General features: G+C 36.6%; 2 protein-coding genes across 8 annotated transcripts in view; one reads left to right on the forward strand and one right to left on the reverse strand.

Annotated features, from left to right (window-relative positions):
• Positions 1-1,129: 1,129 nt before the first annotated feature.
• Positions 1,130-2,657, forward strand: LOC128868349 (ribosomal RNA-processing protein 8). Its single transcript, XM_054110343.1, has 2 exons — positions 1,130-2,460; positions 2,523-2,657. Exons 1-2 carry the CDS (start codon positions 1,301-1,303, stop codon positions 2,524-2,526), a joined length of 1,164 nt encoding a protein of 387 aa, XP_053966318.1. The 5' UTR covers positions 1,130-1,300; the 3' UTR covers positions 2,527-2,657.
• Positions 2,658-4,334: 1,677 nt separating this feature from the next.
• Positions 4,335-17,564, reverse strand: part of LOC128868345 (neurogenic protein mastermind) — a 204,116-nt gene continuing 190,886 nt past the window's right edge. For all 7 annotated transcript variants that reach the window (XM_054110331.1, XM_054110335.1, XM_054110333.1 and 4 more), the window contains 4 exons: positions 11,116-11,371; positions 10,174-11,052; positions 9,853-10,107; positions 4,335-9,770 (listed from right to left, as the gene is read on the reverse strand). In XM_054110331.1, coding sequence (XP_053966306.1) covers positions 8,980-9,770; positions 9,853-10,107; positions 10,174-11,052; positions 11,116-11,371 — 2,181 coding nt within the window. In that variant the 3' untranslated portion in view covers positions 4,335-8,979. The remainder of the gene's footprint in view (positions 9,771-9,852; positions 10,108-10,173; positions 11,053-11,115; positions 11,372-17,564) is intronic.

The raw sequence follows: 17,564 nt of genomic DNA on the forward strand, positions 1-17,564 counted from the left end.
CCATGAAGGCTACGATATCGAGCAAGGTATCGAGTATCGAAAGGAAGTATTGACTACCCGAATTTTTTTTGAAAGATTGGGCACCGAAATGTTAATACATCACTACTTGAGCACAGTATATGTAGGAGAATAATGTGTCACGTACTGTATGTCACTTACAATTACGGTGAACATTTTTTTAGTGGTGTGGCCATTATCAGACCGTTAGCCGGATTTTCGGAAATTTCACAGAATCGGAGGAAGAGCTGACGAGTCAGGAGTTGTTAAGATTCCCATACTCACCAACGTAAACGTACGTTCCGTGTCAGCTGACTATAATGAGAGCCCCATGTAAATTTAAAATCACCACCGTTCCGTTCCGTAGTATCGTAGATCATGTACGTGGCTAAATGAAAATTTTGGATTGTTCTGTAAAAACGTGTCAGCTGATTGCTCTCTGACCACACAGTTTTGCCTAACAGTAAATTTCAAAAACGTTTACAAAATAAACTTAGGAAGTTTTTAATTTTTATTAAAATAACTTGAAAACAATGTTGAATAATGCTAATTATAGATAAAAGAACTATTTGCATTTTTTGGTTTTTGACTTTGGTGTATTAAACAAATCGTTGCTATCTCAACAACGGCTGGATCGACGAGTGTGGGAATATATACCCCCGTTACGTGATAGCCGAAGTTAAGTGCGCAATTTGATAACCTATCATTTTTGGGTTAGCCAATCAACTAATTCATTCAAATTCATTGAGAATCGATACGTGGCAGCCGAAATTTCCCTCACATTTTGGTTTTTTATTATGGTTGGCCAAACCTAGTAATCTATCATCCTTGACTTACGATAATAAATTTTAACCTCTAGAAAATCAACCAAAGATTGTTTTTATTAGAATATGACGACTACCAAAGGAAAAAGTGTAAGAAAATAAAAGAAAAAAGCTTGCTACAGTTTGTAATGGAAATACCTACATATATAATTTATAACTGAGTAGCTTGGTATTAATGGGTTACCCAGCAAATTTTGTACCAAAGTCACTTTTCACTCGTCTATTACAATTTACACAATCAGCTGTGCATGTTGGGTTTGACACCGCACGTGCAGGGGCAACTCAGTTAAATTCTAAGGCGAATCTCTTACATTTGTTTATCATTTCCAATTTGTATTGAATACACATTGATCACTTTTAATTGTTCTAGTTTTAGAATTTTTTATATCATCGAGATTTTTACAAATTAGACTTGAAATTTTTGTCTGTATACTTAAAAAAATTAAATATTCAATTTGGGATATAACAATTTTTTTACAATGCCGAAATTTTTTGTACCCACGTCTTGGGAGAATCTCGCGGAAGCGATGAAATTTCGGACTAAAGTTTCGTTGGGTGGAGGTAGCGGAAAGGTTAGTGCAGCTCAGTCGGAACAAACTGAACTAAACAAAATAAAAGGCAAGAAAATCGCTCAGGCAGGTGGGAACACAACCACAGATTTAAAAAAAGGAGGTTTAAGCAAATCAAAAAGTATGAAAAGTGGAACTAAATCAGAAACGGCGAAGAATCGACGTATTTTTAAAAAGGACCCAGCCAAAAATCAAAAGATGCAGGCTAAAGTGATGATAGTGCCAGTGCCTCCATTAAATATCAGCCAGCAATCAATATCAGCCATTAAAATGAAAGCTAAGAAACTGACTAAACATAAGAAGGTGCAGGTCTCGGCTTCAAAAGACTCCATTGTGTCCGCTGCATCCTCATTAAAACCGAGTAATGGCGGGAATGTATTAGGGGCATCAGCAAGTTCAGAGGACATTGGACTTAAAGTTTTTGAAAACTCTCTAAAACATCAATTGTTGGGTGGCCGTTTTCGCTACATAAACGAACAGTTGTACACCATGGATAGCGCAGAAGCGGGAGAATTTTTCAAGTCAGATACAGAGGCATTCGATGCTTACCATGCCGGTTATCAACAGCAAGTAGAAAAGTGGCCTCTGAATCCGCTTGATCGTATTATAAAAATTATTAAACGCTTGCCAAAAGCACTAGAAATAGTCGATTTTGGATGCGGTGAGGGCCGCCTCGCCGAATCGGTTCCTAATAAGGTGTATTCGATGGATTTGGTGAGCACACGTAACGATATTATTGCTTGTGATATGGCGCACACACCACTCGACGATCAGTCGGTGGATATAGCCGTATACTGTCTCTCATTGATGGGCACGAATTTAAAAGACTATTTGCTAGAAGCGAATCGTGTATTACGACCTAATGGACATGTAATAATTGCCGAGATAAGGTCACGCTTCGACGACGTGCGAGAGTTTATTCGTGGCTTACAGGCGTGTGGCTTCGAATTGGTGAAAAAGGACGTTAACGAGACGTTATTTTACTTTTTCCAATTTCAAAAGTCTCGAAACGTGGGCAAAGTGGCTCTGATACCTCCATTTTCACTTAAACCATGCTTGTATCGGAAACGGTAAGTTTCATATATATATAGTTTATATAAATATTTTTAGGTAATCAATATTCCTTTCGCAGTTGATGAAGTCGGATTTTGGCACAACCTGATGTAATTTTTCTTTAGTTGCTAAAACTGGTATGCTGCGAGTTAAACGACGCGATCCAGAAAATTCGTTGAAAATGTTAAATAAATTATAATTTTATTCAAATGAATTAGTTCAATTTCTATTGATGTATTGGGGTATTCCAAGGGGTATCAAAAGTCGTAAATTTTAAACCGCTAAAATTACATATAGATTGTTCGCAAGGAACCGTACAAGTCATAATATAAAATTGCACGCAGCTAAGAAATAGTTGGTTGTGGTTAGAAGTAATCTAAACGTTTAAAACTTTACGACATAAAACAATATGACAATTGCGACACATAGTGAGCCGCCTACATATTTTATTGTCGACCCAGATTTATATTCGACAAAGTGCCGCCGTGGACGAATGAGTTGGTGCGTGACTACCATTCGGAATTCAGAGAGAACGTCGGTTCGAGTCTCGGTGAAAGATTAAAATTAAAAAAAGGTTTTTTCTAATAGCGGTCGCCCCTTGGCAGGCAATGGCAAACCTCCGAGTGTATTTCTTCCATGAAAAAGCTCCTCATAAAAATATCTGCCGTTCGGAGTCGGCATGAAACTGTAGGTCCCTCCATTTGTAGAACAACATTAAGACGCACACCACAAATAGGAGAAGGAGCTCGGCCAAACACTCAAAAAGGGTGTACGCGCCAATTATATATTATATATATATATAAAGTGCTGTCACTCCAGTAGTATTCCCCAAACTTGTATGAGGAATGTTTATACTGTAAAAACACAGCGCCTTGTCAGTCATTTACAAATTTTATTGTGTCAGTTCCGTTCGGTAAGATTTTACTACAACTATCACTATTCCATAAATTTGTTATACTGATCAAAATTTAAAGAGCGTCGTACTACATGGAATAAAAAGCCCTGAGAGTGGAAAGGGAGATTATACTTTTTTTCAAAATCACATATAATCTTCGGATAGAGAGTTCTTCTTTATTTGCATATTCGATTTCGAATGTTTAGCATCGTACAAAAGTAATTAAAATCATAAAATAAGCTCATGTAAATAAATTGTTTTGACAAGATTCATATACAACAAATAAATAAATATAATTCAATACTACTTTATCCTCCAAGACAGTTGGTAGTTTGGATTTCTGAGGATATGACCCATATATGCAGTCTTCCTCGCTTAATTACGGTTAAAAGTTGTCAATTTTGATCTATTCGATTTTAAGGGTCCATATTTCCATTGCGTGTAGTAGAATTGATCACACGTAACATTTGACGCAGCGAATTTTGAAAAGATACTTAAATAGAGACTATTCAGAGTAATACACATAGCTCAGCAGTTCTCCGAAATTTTAATATATTTAAAAAAGGGTTTGCAAGGCATTCAAAAAAGTCTCTCTTTAGAAGACGACCTCCCTATAAATGTTTGGGAATGCAGCTGGAGCGATACCCCTTGCACGAGCATAAATTTGGGTCGCTTCGGTAAGAGAATCGGCTGTCGTGTGAACGTGGCGGCAGCGCCGTGGACGCATCTACAAATTAGTCGGTGTCTGAGCTTTAGAGTTTCCTTTGACACTTTTTACTCCGTGCATACCATCGCCGCTGCTAGAACTCGGAACAAAAGCAAATAAACAGATTGAACAGTCTGATATATTTTTATATTTTGCAAATAATTCCTCCAATAAGATTGCTATTTTTGGAGTTGCAATAATAGAATTTGGTCAATACCCTTTCCTTAAGAAATAAAAAATTCAGTAATACCTTTTATGTTTTATTTACAAAAGTAATATTTTTACTATGCATTTTTATATTTCATTCATTTACTTTTCTTAATAGTAATGATTATTTTAATAATTCTTATTGTTGCTATGTGGTATCTATTACTACTATATAATTTTCTACTGTAAAACAGTTACGTGTATTTATAATCATAAAACTAAAACCAGATAAAGCGCAGTAATACTCTTTTGTATTTAAAAAAAAGTATGTAAATTTTTACACTTCGAGGTCGAGTAAAAATATACACTACAGTAAAATAAAAACGAATGGCCTTGTTAATATAAAATAAAATAGCTTTGCAATGGTGTACAATATGATAATTTCAAATCTAAATTTTTCGTTAGAAAATAGGCTGTAAGTATTATATTTATCATGCAATTAAAATACAAATTAGTAAACAAAACTTATTACCTCTATATATAAAAAGGGCTTGTTCGAGGCACGAACTGTTATTAGAGAGCTATACTATTGCCGAAGTCGCCACACTTTCACATCGAACAGAACACTGTAAAAAATCGCGCAACCGAGCGGTTGTGATTGGAACTCGAACAAGCCTTGAATGATTGTAAATTTCTTTAATGCTGCGCTATTGACGGAGTTCCTGGGCGTCTTAGTTTACTTTTTTTACAAAATAATAAAAATCGTTGCAAAATATTGATAAACGGCTTAGACGTACATTGAAAAAAAGTACTTCAAAGCACGTTATTACAATTTCCTTAATGAATCTAGTTATTATTTAATTGCATGAACTGTTGGTGTTTTGGTTTAATATTTATTTAATATATTTTATTTTACCTTGTTTTAATGAATAATAAATGAGTTGATTTTCCTTTATGGTTTCACTATTTAGTATATCCCTTTCATTTTGTAACTTCTGCTTGCGCTCTAGGTGTGTTCGATTTGTTGTAATATTTAGTTCGGTTATTAGGGTTTTATTTTATATGGAAATAAGATGTAAGATTAGTTAAATATAATGATTGATTTAGTTTACATTGTTACTTTATTTATGTCATTTATTTTTGCTGTGTTTTCGCTTTACTTGCAGTCTGTACTAGTTTTGTCGGCTAGTTTTAGTGTCAAACATTTGGTTGTCATTTTATTTCCTGTGGCTATGGGTATGTGTACTTATATATTTATGCAATAGAATTGTGAACTGAACCAAGGAAAATGGCGAAATTGGCACTGGTGCAACCTCTGTGTATATTTTAAGGACTAAGACTAAATTGTTTTTGTATAATTTTCGAATATTAGTTGTAGCCCTAGTTGGGCCTTTGATTTATAATTTTATATTAATGCTTGTACACAATTTTTCGTACGTCTATGGTGTAAGTTCGCAGTAATACGTATACACATGTGCAGACACTTTTTACTGATTTTCAAACATGAAGCACATGGAGTATTTCTACTGACTTAAACGCTCTCCATGACATGCAGATGTTTTTTCGGAAGTATTTTATACTATCCATCTCCAGAGCTTCACTAACTGCGACCCTATTACTCTTTTGATAGCTTGTTGCTGATACTCAGTTAATTAGCTGCCGCAATATTGAAGATGTTATTTCGCGCCGAACGTATTATTTGAAAATATAGAAGTAAAAGTAATAAATAATTACTAGTATGCAGAACAAGTAAAGTGAGTACTATTTTAATGTTCAATATAGTTTTTTTATTATTTTTGTGGGTGAATTTGATTTCGAAAAGAGATCGGCTCTTTGGGCCAAAGTCCTGAAAAAAAAATTTAATCTATGTTCCTAAGAAAATTTTTAAAAATGTTTCATCACTAGAAAATAGATAGAATTTGCTATGCCATACTTTTTAACTCTTTCAGATATCACAGTCTATGCCAAAAATCATCTGCAATATTGTAACGGATTATGAGCTGAACATCACCAACAGAGTAGCAGGGCTTGTTCGTAAACGCAACTTCAATTTCTCGCAACAGCAAAATATTTGCTGTCCTATTTGCAGAAATCGGCAGTAGTCCTGCCACCACTTGTATTAAAATACTTTTGATTCACACGACGAAAATAGATAGAATTTGCTATGCCATACTTTTTAACTCTTTCAGATATCACAGTCTATGCCAAAAATCATCTGCAATATTGTAACGGATTATGAGCTGAACATCACCAACAGAGTATCAGGGCTTGTTCGAAAACGCAACTTCAATTTCTCGCAACAGCAAAATATTTGCTGTCCTATTTGCAGAAATCGGCAGTAGTCCTGCCACCACTTGTATTAAAATACTTTTGATTCACACGACTGTTTTGCTATCGTCGATTGTGCAGTGCACCTAACACTGTATGTACGAAAGAGTCCTCAAGCAAGGCTGTAATATTGCAGTGGCTACAAGAAGATTTCGCAGTATTGTAAACTGTTTGCCCAAAAGCTTTTAATGGCACGTTTTTATTTAACGAATTAAGTTACTTTTGTTCATCGAGCAGTGTACCGTTAATATTGTGTTTACGAACGAATCCTTTAATATGTTTTTGTTTTTATTAAAAATGAGCCATACACGATTTTTCTAAGCCATATGTGAAACAAGCATTCTCTTCTTAAAAAAAAAAATAATAAAATAATTTTCCCGCCCAACGATTCAAATAATATTAAAAAACACCACAACAAATTTATGCGCATTAATGAAGAGAAAGACTTTTGCCAAAATGCAAAGACGACCCTACGAATACAACTCAATAATAGAATTAATTTCTTCTTTTATAGGTTTGGCAAATACACGTCTGTGATAATATTTGGTGGCATCAAAAGTATATATGATTTACGAATTTCTTTTGAATATGATTAAAACCTTTTAACATAGAGCATTTCTTCTTGTTGAAATTTGCCTATGCGATTTCGAAGCATAAGTGCTAACTCAAGTCTCCAAAAAGGTCAATATACTTTGCCAGCGCTATAATATTTGTTTCGAAATGGCTTAATTATTGTTTAATACTTTTATCCCTTTTATTGTTTTTTCTTTTATTTAAGTGCGTGTATTAATATAATTTTAATAACAATTGTTAATGTACTTTTGTATTCATTTGCTTTTGCTTAGCAACTACAATAAAAATTATAGTTATTTTAAATTTCTCCGTAAAATCTTTTTATGTATATAAACCTTTTAATGTTTCACTTAAGCACTACCAACTACACTCTTACTAAATAAATAATTTTGGGGCGTACATTGTTAGAATACACCTGTTATTTGAGTTACTTATACATTTGATATTGTAAAATTGTATGCAAATGTATGTATATGTATGTGTGTATACATTTATGCAATAATCTGCAGTGTATGCCTGCGTGTAACTTAAAAAATAACAACGGATTTTTGTGTTTTTACATTTTATATCCTCAAATGTTCGCTTTATCTGAAGATTTAGGTAAGTATATTTGCATATTTGGGTGTGTCTTTGATGGATTTCTTAAAAATAATTTATAGATTAAAAAATATTTCGAAACATCCTTTACAAATACAATAAAGATAATTACAATAATTTTTTTTTGTATAATTATGCTGCTGCTTTCGTTTTAATTTTTCCCCGTTAAATTATTCTGCTACTTTTAATTTTCTTCTTAGAATTCGCGGTATGTTTTATGTATTTTCTTTTATAAATGTGTGTGTATTGTTAATGATGTTCATTTGTGAGTGAAACGAATTTGATTTTAATCGTTCTTAGCTTTTTCAAGTCCATTTCAGGTGCTTATTTTATGGGTTTCTTTTCAATAAGATTAATTAATAATAGAAAAAATATCACCAATTTGTTGTTTTGCATTTTAACACGTTTATTTATACGGGATTCGTATAAATGTTAATATGTATGTTTGTATGCATGTGTTGGAACATATATGTACATTATTTTACTGCTTATCAAATCGCTTCAATATACAAAATGTGAAAAATTCAATGAAACAAATTCAAAACTAAACGAAAAGTCATAGCATGCATATGCATCCATACATTGTATAAATTTTGTACATGCAAGTATGTGCGAGTTAAAAAAATAAGGGTCCTACGCCATATTGCTACCGACTTGCTAAAAGTGTCTATCGCGCTGTTTAGTTGTTCGTATTTATATTTTTGTAATCTGCTTTAGCTTTAACACAATCCACTTTAAGTACATTGTTATAATTTATAATTATAAGTTGTATAAGTAGTCACACATATCTCGGTGCAAAAACTAGCTTAGTGTTGTTTTAGAAGAAAATTTCATGGAATGTCTCTTGAATAATACAAATTATTACAACTTTCAGCAAAAACGTCAGCAAATAAGTTTCGAACTTAATACAAGCAAAACAGTACACCTACATATGTATTTGTAGCAACAACTAAATGAGTACTTAACAAAGTTTTAAAGTACAGTTAAAGTACATACAATCAAGTAAAAATTAAGTTTCAATTTAAAATTTCAAGGGCGGAGGCGGAGGAGTGTTTTTTATATAACGATTGGAAATAAAAGTTTGATTTTCGAGACTGCTCTTTGAGAGCTCCACCAACTGCCAACTAAATTTCTTTGATTATATTGGGCTTAGGTTCGAATTGCCTCGTAGTGTATTTTTAAATATACGATAAGAGTAGTTTTTCATTAACCAGCACCAGGAATGGCATCTCAGTTATCTCATTTCTACTTCCTTCCACGCACCAGCGTGCATTTGACCTGCCTTTCGATCTACAGAATATCTTGCAGATTGAAATTGTCATTGTCTAGCGAATTGATTAAATCCTGAGTGGAAAAGTTGCCACTGTCCACCGGTAAATTGTCGAGGAATTCGAGACACAAATCATTTGAGTTGGCCACCACAGAGTTAATGGTCTGATTTATGGCACTGGCAGTATTAGATGGAGCAGAGGAATTAGTCGATTGATTTACGGCCGCAACTGATGCAGCCGCCGACATGTTATTGCTTGTGATATTATTATTGCTTGGCCCATGGCCACCGGAACCGGATCCACCATGAGCACTAGCACTTGTGTTTGGTCCGCCCGCGCCTGGGACACCCACCAACCCACCAGCGGCTGCACTATTGTTTACCACACTCTGCCCCATTTGCATCATTTGCGTATGGTGCGTTGCTGAGGTCGACGTGGTTTGTTGCACGAACTGCTGCTGTTGCATGGTGATTTGCTGCTGCGCTTGTGACATGTGCAGCGAGGCCATTTGCATTTGGGTCATCATACTGCTGGACCCGGGTCCATGTGGGCCAGATCCACCTTGTTGCTGCTGGTGGTGTTGCTGTAGCATTTGTTGTATCTGCATGCTTCCGGGTCCTGGCCCTCCGCCACCACCTGCATTCGGTAACATTTGTTGTTGCTGTGACTGTAGCTGCTGTTGCTGTCGCATCATTTGCTGCTGAATCTGCACTGGCGTCAACTGCATGCTAGAGTTTGGACCGGGACCCATACTGCTACTACCACCACCAGACATGGGACCGCCGCCGCCCGCGTTTGTGATAAAACCACCTGAGGAATAAAAAAAATCAAAAGAGACATTTAATATTTCTATAGTATCGAGCGCGTTAGAGTTAATATATAAGAAATTTACCGCCGTTAAACCCGCCAGGTCCTTGTCTCATTGGACCGCCTGATCCACCTCCAAAAGCCATCTGCTGCTGCTGCGACATCATCATGTGACGCCACTCCTGCTGCGATCCTATCGGCATACCATCAGGAGTTACTTGTACGTTGGGTGGACGCTGCTGTGGTCCCATTGGACCGCCATAGGGGCCCATAGATGATCGCGGACCGCTCGCACCAGAATGCTGCATGTACATGGAGTGCTGAGGACGCATCATTGGCCCTAAAAAATAAACAGAAATAAGCACAAGAATTTGGGATGGCTATTTCTGCTATTCATTTAAATTACCTGATGGCGGTATAGGCTGCTGCGTCATACGTCGCATCGCCGCCGCTTGGGCTGCTGCGTTCGGGAACCGCCCGCCCCCACCAACGGTCTGCTGCATCATTTGTGCTTGCATAAGTTGCGCCTGCGATGCCTTATATTCGGGAGGTGGTGGTCGCGCTCCGCCTATGTGTTGCTGTTGCATCGCTTGTGCGCGCATCATTTGCTGTTGCTGCAAGAACTTTGCTTGACTGATATTCATCGGTGCTCCACCATTCGGGCCCCCACTCATCATCATGGCAGCCGCAGACGAATTCGGGCCATTGGGACCGTTGGGGACATTCGGATGCGACATGCCATTGCCCGGCATCATCCCTCCACCCATACCGCCGCCCATTTGATTTGGTCCGCCCACGTTGCCGCTACTCATAGCTGGTATGCCGCCCATGCCCACTTGTGACCCGGGACCGCTAGAACCCATAGGGTTCATGCCGGCCTGAAGTACATTCGGACTACCATGCACGTTACCGCTCACGATGTTCGACTGTAGACCGCTCGACTGTTGTTGCTGCTGGCTCATGAGACTGCCAGGACCACCGGCCATTGGACCGTTCGGTACACTATTGTTTGACCCATTCGCATTGTTGGTATTCGGCCCATTAGGGCCGACTGGCGAACCTACATTTGTCGAAGTGACCTGAGCTAGCGCTGCGGCTGCAGCTGCAGCGGCCGCTGCTTGTGCTTGTGTTTGACGTTGGCGCATATTGGACGGCATCTGTTGATTCTGTTGCGTTTGTTGCTGCGCCTGCTGTTGCTGCTGTTGTTGCTGTTGCTGTGCTTGCTGCTGCTGTTGTGTGAAGTTCATTGATTGCGTTTGCGAAATAGAGAAGCCGTCTGAGGGTCCTGTAGGATTCGCCGAAATTAGAGAAATGGACAGTTTTATTATGTTGTTGTTGTGCCACTTACCGTTCCCGTGATTGAGATTTTGATTTGGTTGCTGTTGCGACTGCTGCGATTGTTGTTGCTGTTGTGGATTCTGAGTATTTTGCTGTTGTTGCTGACCATGTGACTGTTGTTGCTGTTGTGGGACATGCCCTTGCTGTGCTCCAGGTCCGTGGGGCTGTTGTTGCTGCTGATTGAAGAATTGAACTCCCTGCTGTGCGGCCACCGACACATTGCTTTTCATGTCACCACTTAAGTGGAGATGCTGCCCAGTCGATACCTGTCATCGAAAATCAAAAAATTTATTTACGTTAAAAAGACAGTTTTTCAAATGTGCAGTGTGTATGTGAAGATATGAATTTTAAATGCAAATAAATGACCAAAGCAATTTTTAAACCTTTCTCGTATATCCTTTCCAGGCTCTTTATTTGACTTTTAGCAGACACACTAACTTTCTGTGAGAAAAAGATATAAATTTACTACGAACTAACCAAGCACTAAATCAAAAAACAAATTTCAATATTGTGCATACATATATATGAAAAAAATGCATTACTTAATGAACGCACGCTAAGTTCTACACCCGCAGATGAAACCCGGTATTTGGTCCTCTGGGAGCTTCATGTAATATACATAGTATATTTGATTGGAGGAGGATATAAAGTATTAAGCAACCGGTACAAACAAAATAAAATGAAATAAAAAAGAGAAGATTTAACTCATGGAAACACGTTGATTTATTATTAATCGTGTTGATTAATAAAAAAAATGTTTGTAGTAAAAACAGAATCCGTTAGATATAATATATACATACTTATATATGTATATGGTATATGTAAATACTATGCACTTGAAATTACATTCGACTATATGGCTATGGTTCAATTCTGTAAAATGGAGAATTAAGCTACACACTGTTTAAAGTATCCCAAGTGTTGAGGTTGACTTGTTTTTAATTTAATTTTTTCCCATTTACACAAATGCTTTCCATAAAAGAGTAGTGTGAAATAAGATAACTTCAAATTTTTATCTGGGTAACTTGTTTGGAGAAAGCCAAATCACCAACGCAGTTTAAAATTTTTTCCAATAATTGAAGAATTCCACACGAAAACTGCAAATCGAATATCGGTAAAAAAATCATATCAACAACAAACAGTGCCAGTACATACACGTGCGAGGAGAAGAGGTATGCCAACCTTAACATTGTCATCATTTCAGCTACAAATGGTTACATGGACAGAAAAAGGAACGACAAAACCACTTAAAATAATTGGAAAACTTTTAGCTGTTAGGCGACACTCGCAATCAGATACGTATACACGTACATACGTACGAATATATAGTATATGCATTCCACAGCACTTCTGAGGATGCGCGTTTGCCTTTGATAATGCTAATATCGCTTTCTTATATGTATGTATATGTATACATATATGTAGATACTTGGGTTAAAGGCATTTATCAAACTTAATCCTTTTTGTTTTTATTTATTTTAGTTTAGTCTCTTCGGCAGTGAACTAATGAAATTATTTTAGTCGAAACTTTGCAAATGGGTTTGATTAAATATCACTGGCTATTTAGAGGCATTTTTCGGTAAAAACGGAAGCAATAGGAAAAATGTATTTTATGCAAAATATTCAACATATGTCAAATAGTTAAAAATAATATAATTATGTCGGAAACGCAGTAGGTTTTCTAAAGTTCTATGATAATATACTAGGTTGTTCAACAAGTTTTGCGGTTCGATAAGAAAGGGCGCTGCGTTGTATGTTGGCACACTCTTCATATTAACGTATGTGAAGTTTCATTTCAATCTGTCAATTCATTCTTTGTTTACAAGCTAAATGGTATCGACGTGCCATAGTATATATTTTCTACAATAGGAAAAATCATGTATCGTGCAGTGATTGAATTTTTATTTTTGGAAGGTTTAAAAGCAAAGGAAGTTTGTGAACGAATTATAAAAGAGTATAGGGACTTTTTGCCATTAATTAGCACAGTAGAAAGATGAATTGCTGAATTTAAACGTGGTCGTACAGGCCTTGAAGTTGATCCACATCAAGGACGTCCAAATTAGCAACAACACCAAAAATCGCAGAAAAAATACCGGATGCCGTATTGGAAAATCATCAAGTGACTGAAAGAGATTTGGTAGAAACCCTCATCTCATTCAGCAGTATAAGCAATTTTTTTACTGAAGTATTGGGTTTCAGAAAGCTGTGTGCACAACGGGTGCCGCATTCGCTAACAATGGAGCAGCAGCAACAAGCGTTTTCGAAAGGATAAAGTGGATTTTACACGTTAATTCATCACTAGGGATGAGACTTGAGTATGTCACCATGGTCCTAAATCAAAACGTAACTCTCAAAAGTGGTGTAAACCTGGTTCTTCGGCTCCGAAACGAGTTCGGGTCCAGAAATCGGACAAGAAGGTGTTAGCATCAGTTTTTTGGGGTTTGGAAGGAATTTTGTTTGTGGATTACTTGCAAACTAGTAAGACAATAAATTCTGAATATTCTTGTAGTCTTTTAGACTAGCTGAAGGAAAAAATTCGTGAAAAAGACCCAGTTTGCAAAAGAAGAAAATTTTTATTCACCATGAGGTCATAACAGCTGTGGAAGCGTATTTTGCAGCCCTTCTATATTCTCTTCAGGGATGGAATTCATAAGTTAGAATCTCGTTGGAACAAGAACTGGAACTAAACTGAATAAAAAAGTGTATTTGAAACCATACAATTGTGTTTTTCTTATCGAACCGCAAAACTTATTGAACAACCTAGTATGAAAATATCTATCCATGCATTATTTCTTCTGCTGATTGACTTTATTAAACTAATATGCATTGCAAATTTTTAGTTATACCAAAAGGAAAGGAACTGGTGAGGGGTGAGAGTAAAATCAAGAGTACCATTTTTTGGTAATTTAAAGGCATACATAAATACATATGTACAGTTTTAAAATTGTTCCAAGCCTAGAGCCCGCACATACAGAGTTGCCACATTGTTTGCATTTTGCTTGACTTGAACGGAAAAGCACATTTAACAACACTCCCAGTATAATCCTGCATTCCTCCACCTGAACATTCATGAACTCAGCAGGTTTTTTATATAATATCTCTCTAGGTACCTACAATTATGCACTGATAAATAAAAAAATTTAATTTAAGTGCTTTCAGCGAAAATTCGATGCCAAACAGTCGTTAAGCTCATTTTTTAAGATATACTATACTTATTTGTAATTTAAATTTATTAGAAGGTTTTTGACAGCCATATCAAAAGGGATAGGGAAAAGGTCAACAAAGTTTTACTACACACATATAAGTATGTTAATGCTCGTGCCGTCAGATTCAATGAAAATTGGAAATGGTGGACTCTTTACTGCCGAATCATTTGTAACGTTGAAGCTTAAGATTGGACCTAGAATCCTGTCTTGGACCACGCCTGAGGTGGCCACAAATAAGGACGGTTTAGTATTCTCGATTTCTATAAAAGAATACCTGTTCAAGAGATATGAACCTAACCACGTTAGAAACAATGAATGGAAATCCAATAGTAATAAAATATTCTGTGTGGGTTAGGTTAGATTGTAGCGGTTGTTCGTTATGGAACACGCTCCGCTCATAGCCCATTATGATGCCGCATGTGGAACTTGTCCTTATGTCTCCTAGCACCAATGTGAACCGTTCAGAAACTTTAGAACGTCCTTGATTTCCACCGAGCTGAGATCTTCCAGGTCATTGAATAATTGTTTCCTTAAGATGGTAAATCTACGTTTGGATAGAGCAGGACAATGGTACAGAAGGTACAAAATTATCTCTTCCTCTAGCTTTTGCGGAAGGAATGTGTCTGCATGCTCATCCTCTGCTCGTGTCTGCCTATTACGCAGTGCACCGTTATAACGGAAATTAGAATGCTAAGACTATACTTATTTTGGCTTTGCAAAGATTTTGAGCCTTAACTATTAAAAGTCGGTCACAATTGCCGGGCGATTCTGCAGGATGGTTCGTTACGCCATCTTTCATTCGTTATTCTTACAATCTCCCCCCTTGTCTGTGTGCTCATCAAGTATCGGCATTTCATCGGGCTTGCAGTTCCATTCGATATCGTAATAGCTAGGAAGCCATGTAACTTTTGAATGAAATTACTCAGCTATCTCGTTAAGAGATGAACGGAATTTAATGACTATCTTAGAGGTTGTCGACTACTATGTGAGCAATTTTTACGCCGCCTAGCTGTCTATGAAAATATATAGTCCACTAGTACCGTATCACACTGTACTAGTGTCAATTCATTTATTATTGCGGTCAGTTAAGCCTAAAAAAGGTTGCAGAAATCGGGGAACCTAAAGGTGAAAGAGATCACCAGATATAGGGCTTCCCTTTGCCTTCCCAAATGCTTTAGAGAAATCGGTGTAAATGGTATCCACCTGATAATCGCTCTTAACCACTTATGATGCAAAACATGGCATATCAAAGTTTACAGAATCAGTGAAAAACTTAGTTTAAAGTAATCCGCAGAAAGAATTACTGAGAGCGATATGCTAGCAGAAAATTTCTCGTTGAAACTCATACACATTGGGATATTTGAGCATACTTTCTTGAGCCGAATGTAGTTCCAAACGGCTTTTAGATAAGCCTTTAACACATCTTCCAAACGAGAGATACAAAGATGTATCAATCTCAGTAAACTTGGTATACACATATCCCATAAAGTCTGCGTACACCTTACAAACATATTTAAATTGATGGAATATAAAATATAAATTTATAAAATAGAACATAAGTTTGTAGATTTCTTTCTGATACACTAATATTTGCCTCTGTTATTTTTCAGCCTTATTTTCCAAATAAAATTTCACGATTACCAGACGTTTCTAAAACGCTACGGAAGAAGACAGTCGAGCAGCAACTGTCAAAATTAATCAAAGCTCTTATGTGTCTAGTATAGATGGAACATCCAGGTTAGTATTTTATCAAAATATATCTGGGTTACGTTTAATTAAATTTCAATAATAAAACAAAATGTAGCGAACTTTTATGGCTTCTTGCATATTTTCCACATTTTCGGGAGTGAAAACAAGTACCAATACACAACAGATGTCCATTGTCCATGTCCAAAAATAAATTAACAATCCGCATCTAATTAAAATTAATATGCGATTAGCCTAAAATTACACTCACAAATGCATGTTGTGTTGTATGCGCATGTTTGAGAGAGATAATTAAAGTACATATTTGCTCTTATAAAACACTTTGTAAGCGTTTCAGGTATTTAACTAAAATTTAATTTGGTGTTCGGTAAAAATATGTAAAGTGTTCCAAATAAATGTTTTTGGAGTGTTTTTTTTTTTGTATAATGTTTTGCAAAATTTTAGTGAAATTTTTCTGCAAGTTAAAACGCAATCGTGTTGCATCTAGGGGCTGCTCCTTCTAGCTCATTTGAAGAGGCTGGTTATGCAATATTATGTAATCGAAATGCAGTAAAACATCTGTGGTTAATGGCCTTGGTGATCAGTGCAATGGCAGGCAATACATTTAAAGCCATTCGAATATGAGTAAATTTAGTGCGCGAAACTGTCGGTGAGCGGGATGCCCAATATATCCTCTGTATCAAATAGCATGTGTGTGCATGATTTTATGTACTTAGCATATGTTTACATACCTATGCATATTTAGATAGATAGTCATAATTATAAGCAAATGGCTGCTGCCCGAATGTGGCCGAGTTGCAAAAACAAAACAAAGCAAAATAGCAACAATTACACAAGGCTCAAGGCACAACCCCTCCCTCGAGCAGGGAAATGAAAAAGAGAAAGATCGGGATGAGCAGTTCTAATAAAGAAATTGGAAATTAGTATTTCCGAAGATAACGTCGTGTAAAACTCATCAGTTGTTTATATGCCAAAGAGAAGTAGAGGCAAATCAATTCAGTACTTCCGGAGTTTCCTGTAGGGACTTTAATTACTTAATTAACATTAGGTAATCGCTACTTCTTGGCATTTTCCGCGTAGCTGAATGCGTTTGTGCATGACCACCATTCGGTAGGGCCTGAGTTTGAAACCTACTGTGGGCACGAAACATCAAATTAATTTGTTGCAAAACGCAAAAAACACGAGAAAAGTGCTGACACTGTACGATCTGCAGAATTTATTTAATAAGCAGACGCCATCTTTGCCTAGGAATTTTCAAAACTTAAGGTCCATGCCAGGGTCTTATCGATCTGGTTATCCATGAAGATCTCCGGTATAAATCCTACGTTATACGCAGAAGACAGTTTATGTCCGAGCAAACATGAGAACAGAGAGTTATCCGATCAAACCGTTTTCTTAACAAAATTAAACACCCTGAAGCGCAGGGGATATTATGATTTTTTTCGGCCGAAACAAATTTCGACCAAGACCAAAAGACCTACCGCAAAATGGATGGCTATGTTCCGTGAAACCAATAAACATCCTCATAACACAATTTCTTCTTTGA

The sequence above is a fragment of the Anastrepha ludens genome, chromosome 6 (genome assembly GCF_028408465.1).
Source record: "Anastrepha ludens isolate Willacy chromosome 6, idAnaLude1.1, whole genome shotgun sequence".
NCBI lineage: Eukaryota > Metazoa > Arthropoda > Insecta > Diptera > Tephritidae > Anastrepha > Anastrepha ludens.

Excerpts from the sequence above, each read along its gene's own strand:
- LOC128868349 (XM_054110343.1), top strand. The coding sequence starts at position 1,301 with ATGCCGAAATTTTTTGTACCCACGTCTTGGGAGAATCTCGCGGAAGCG.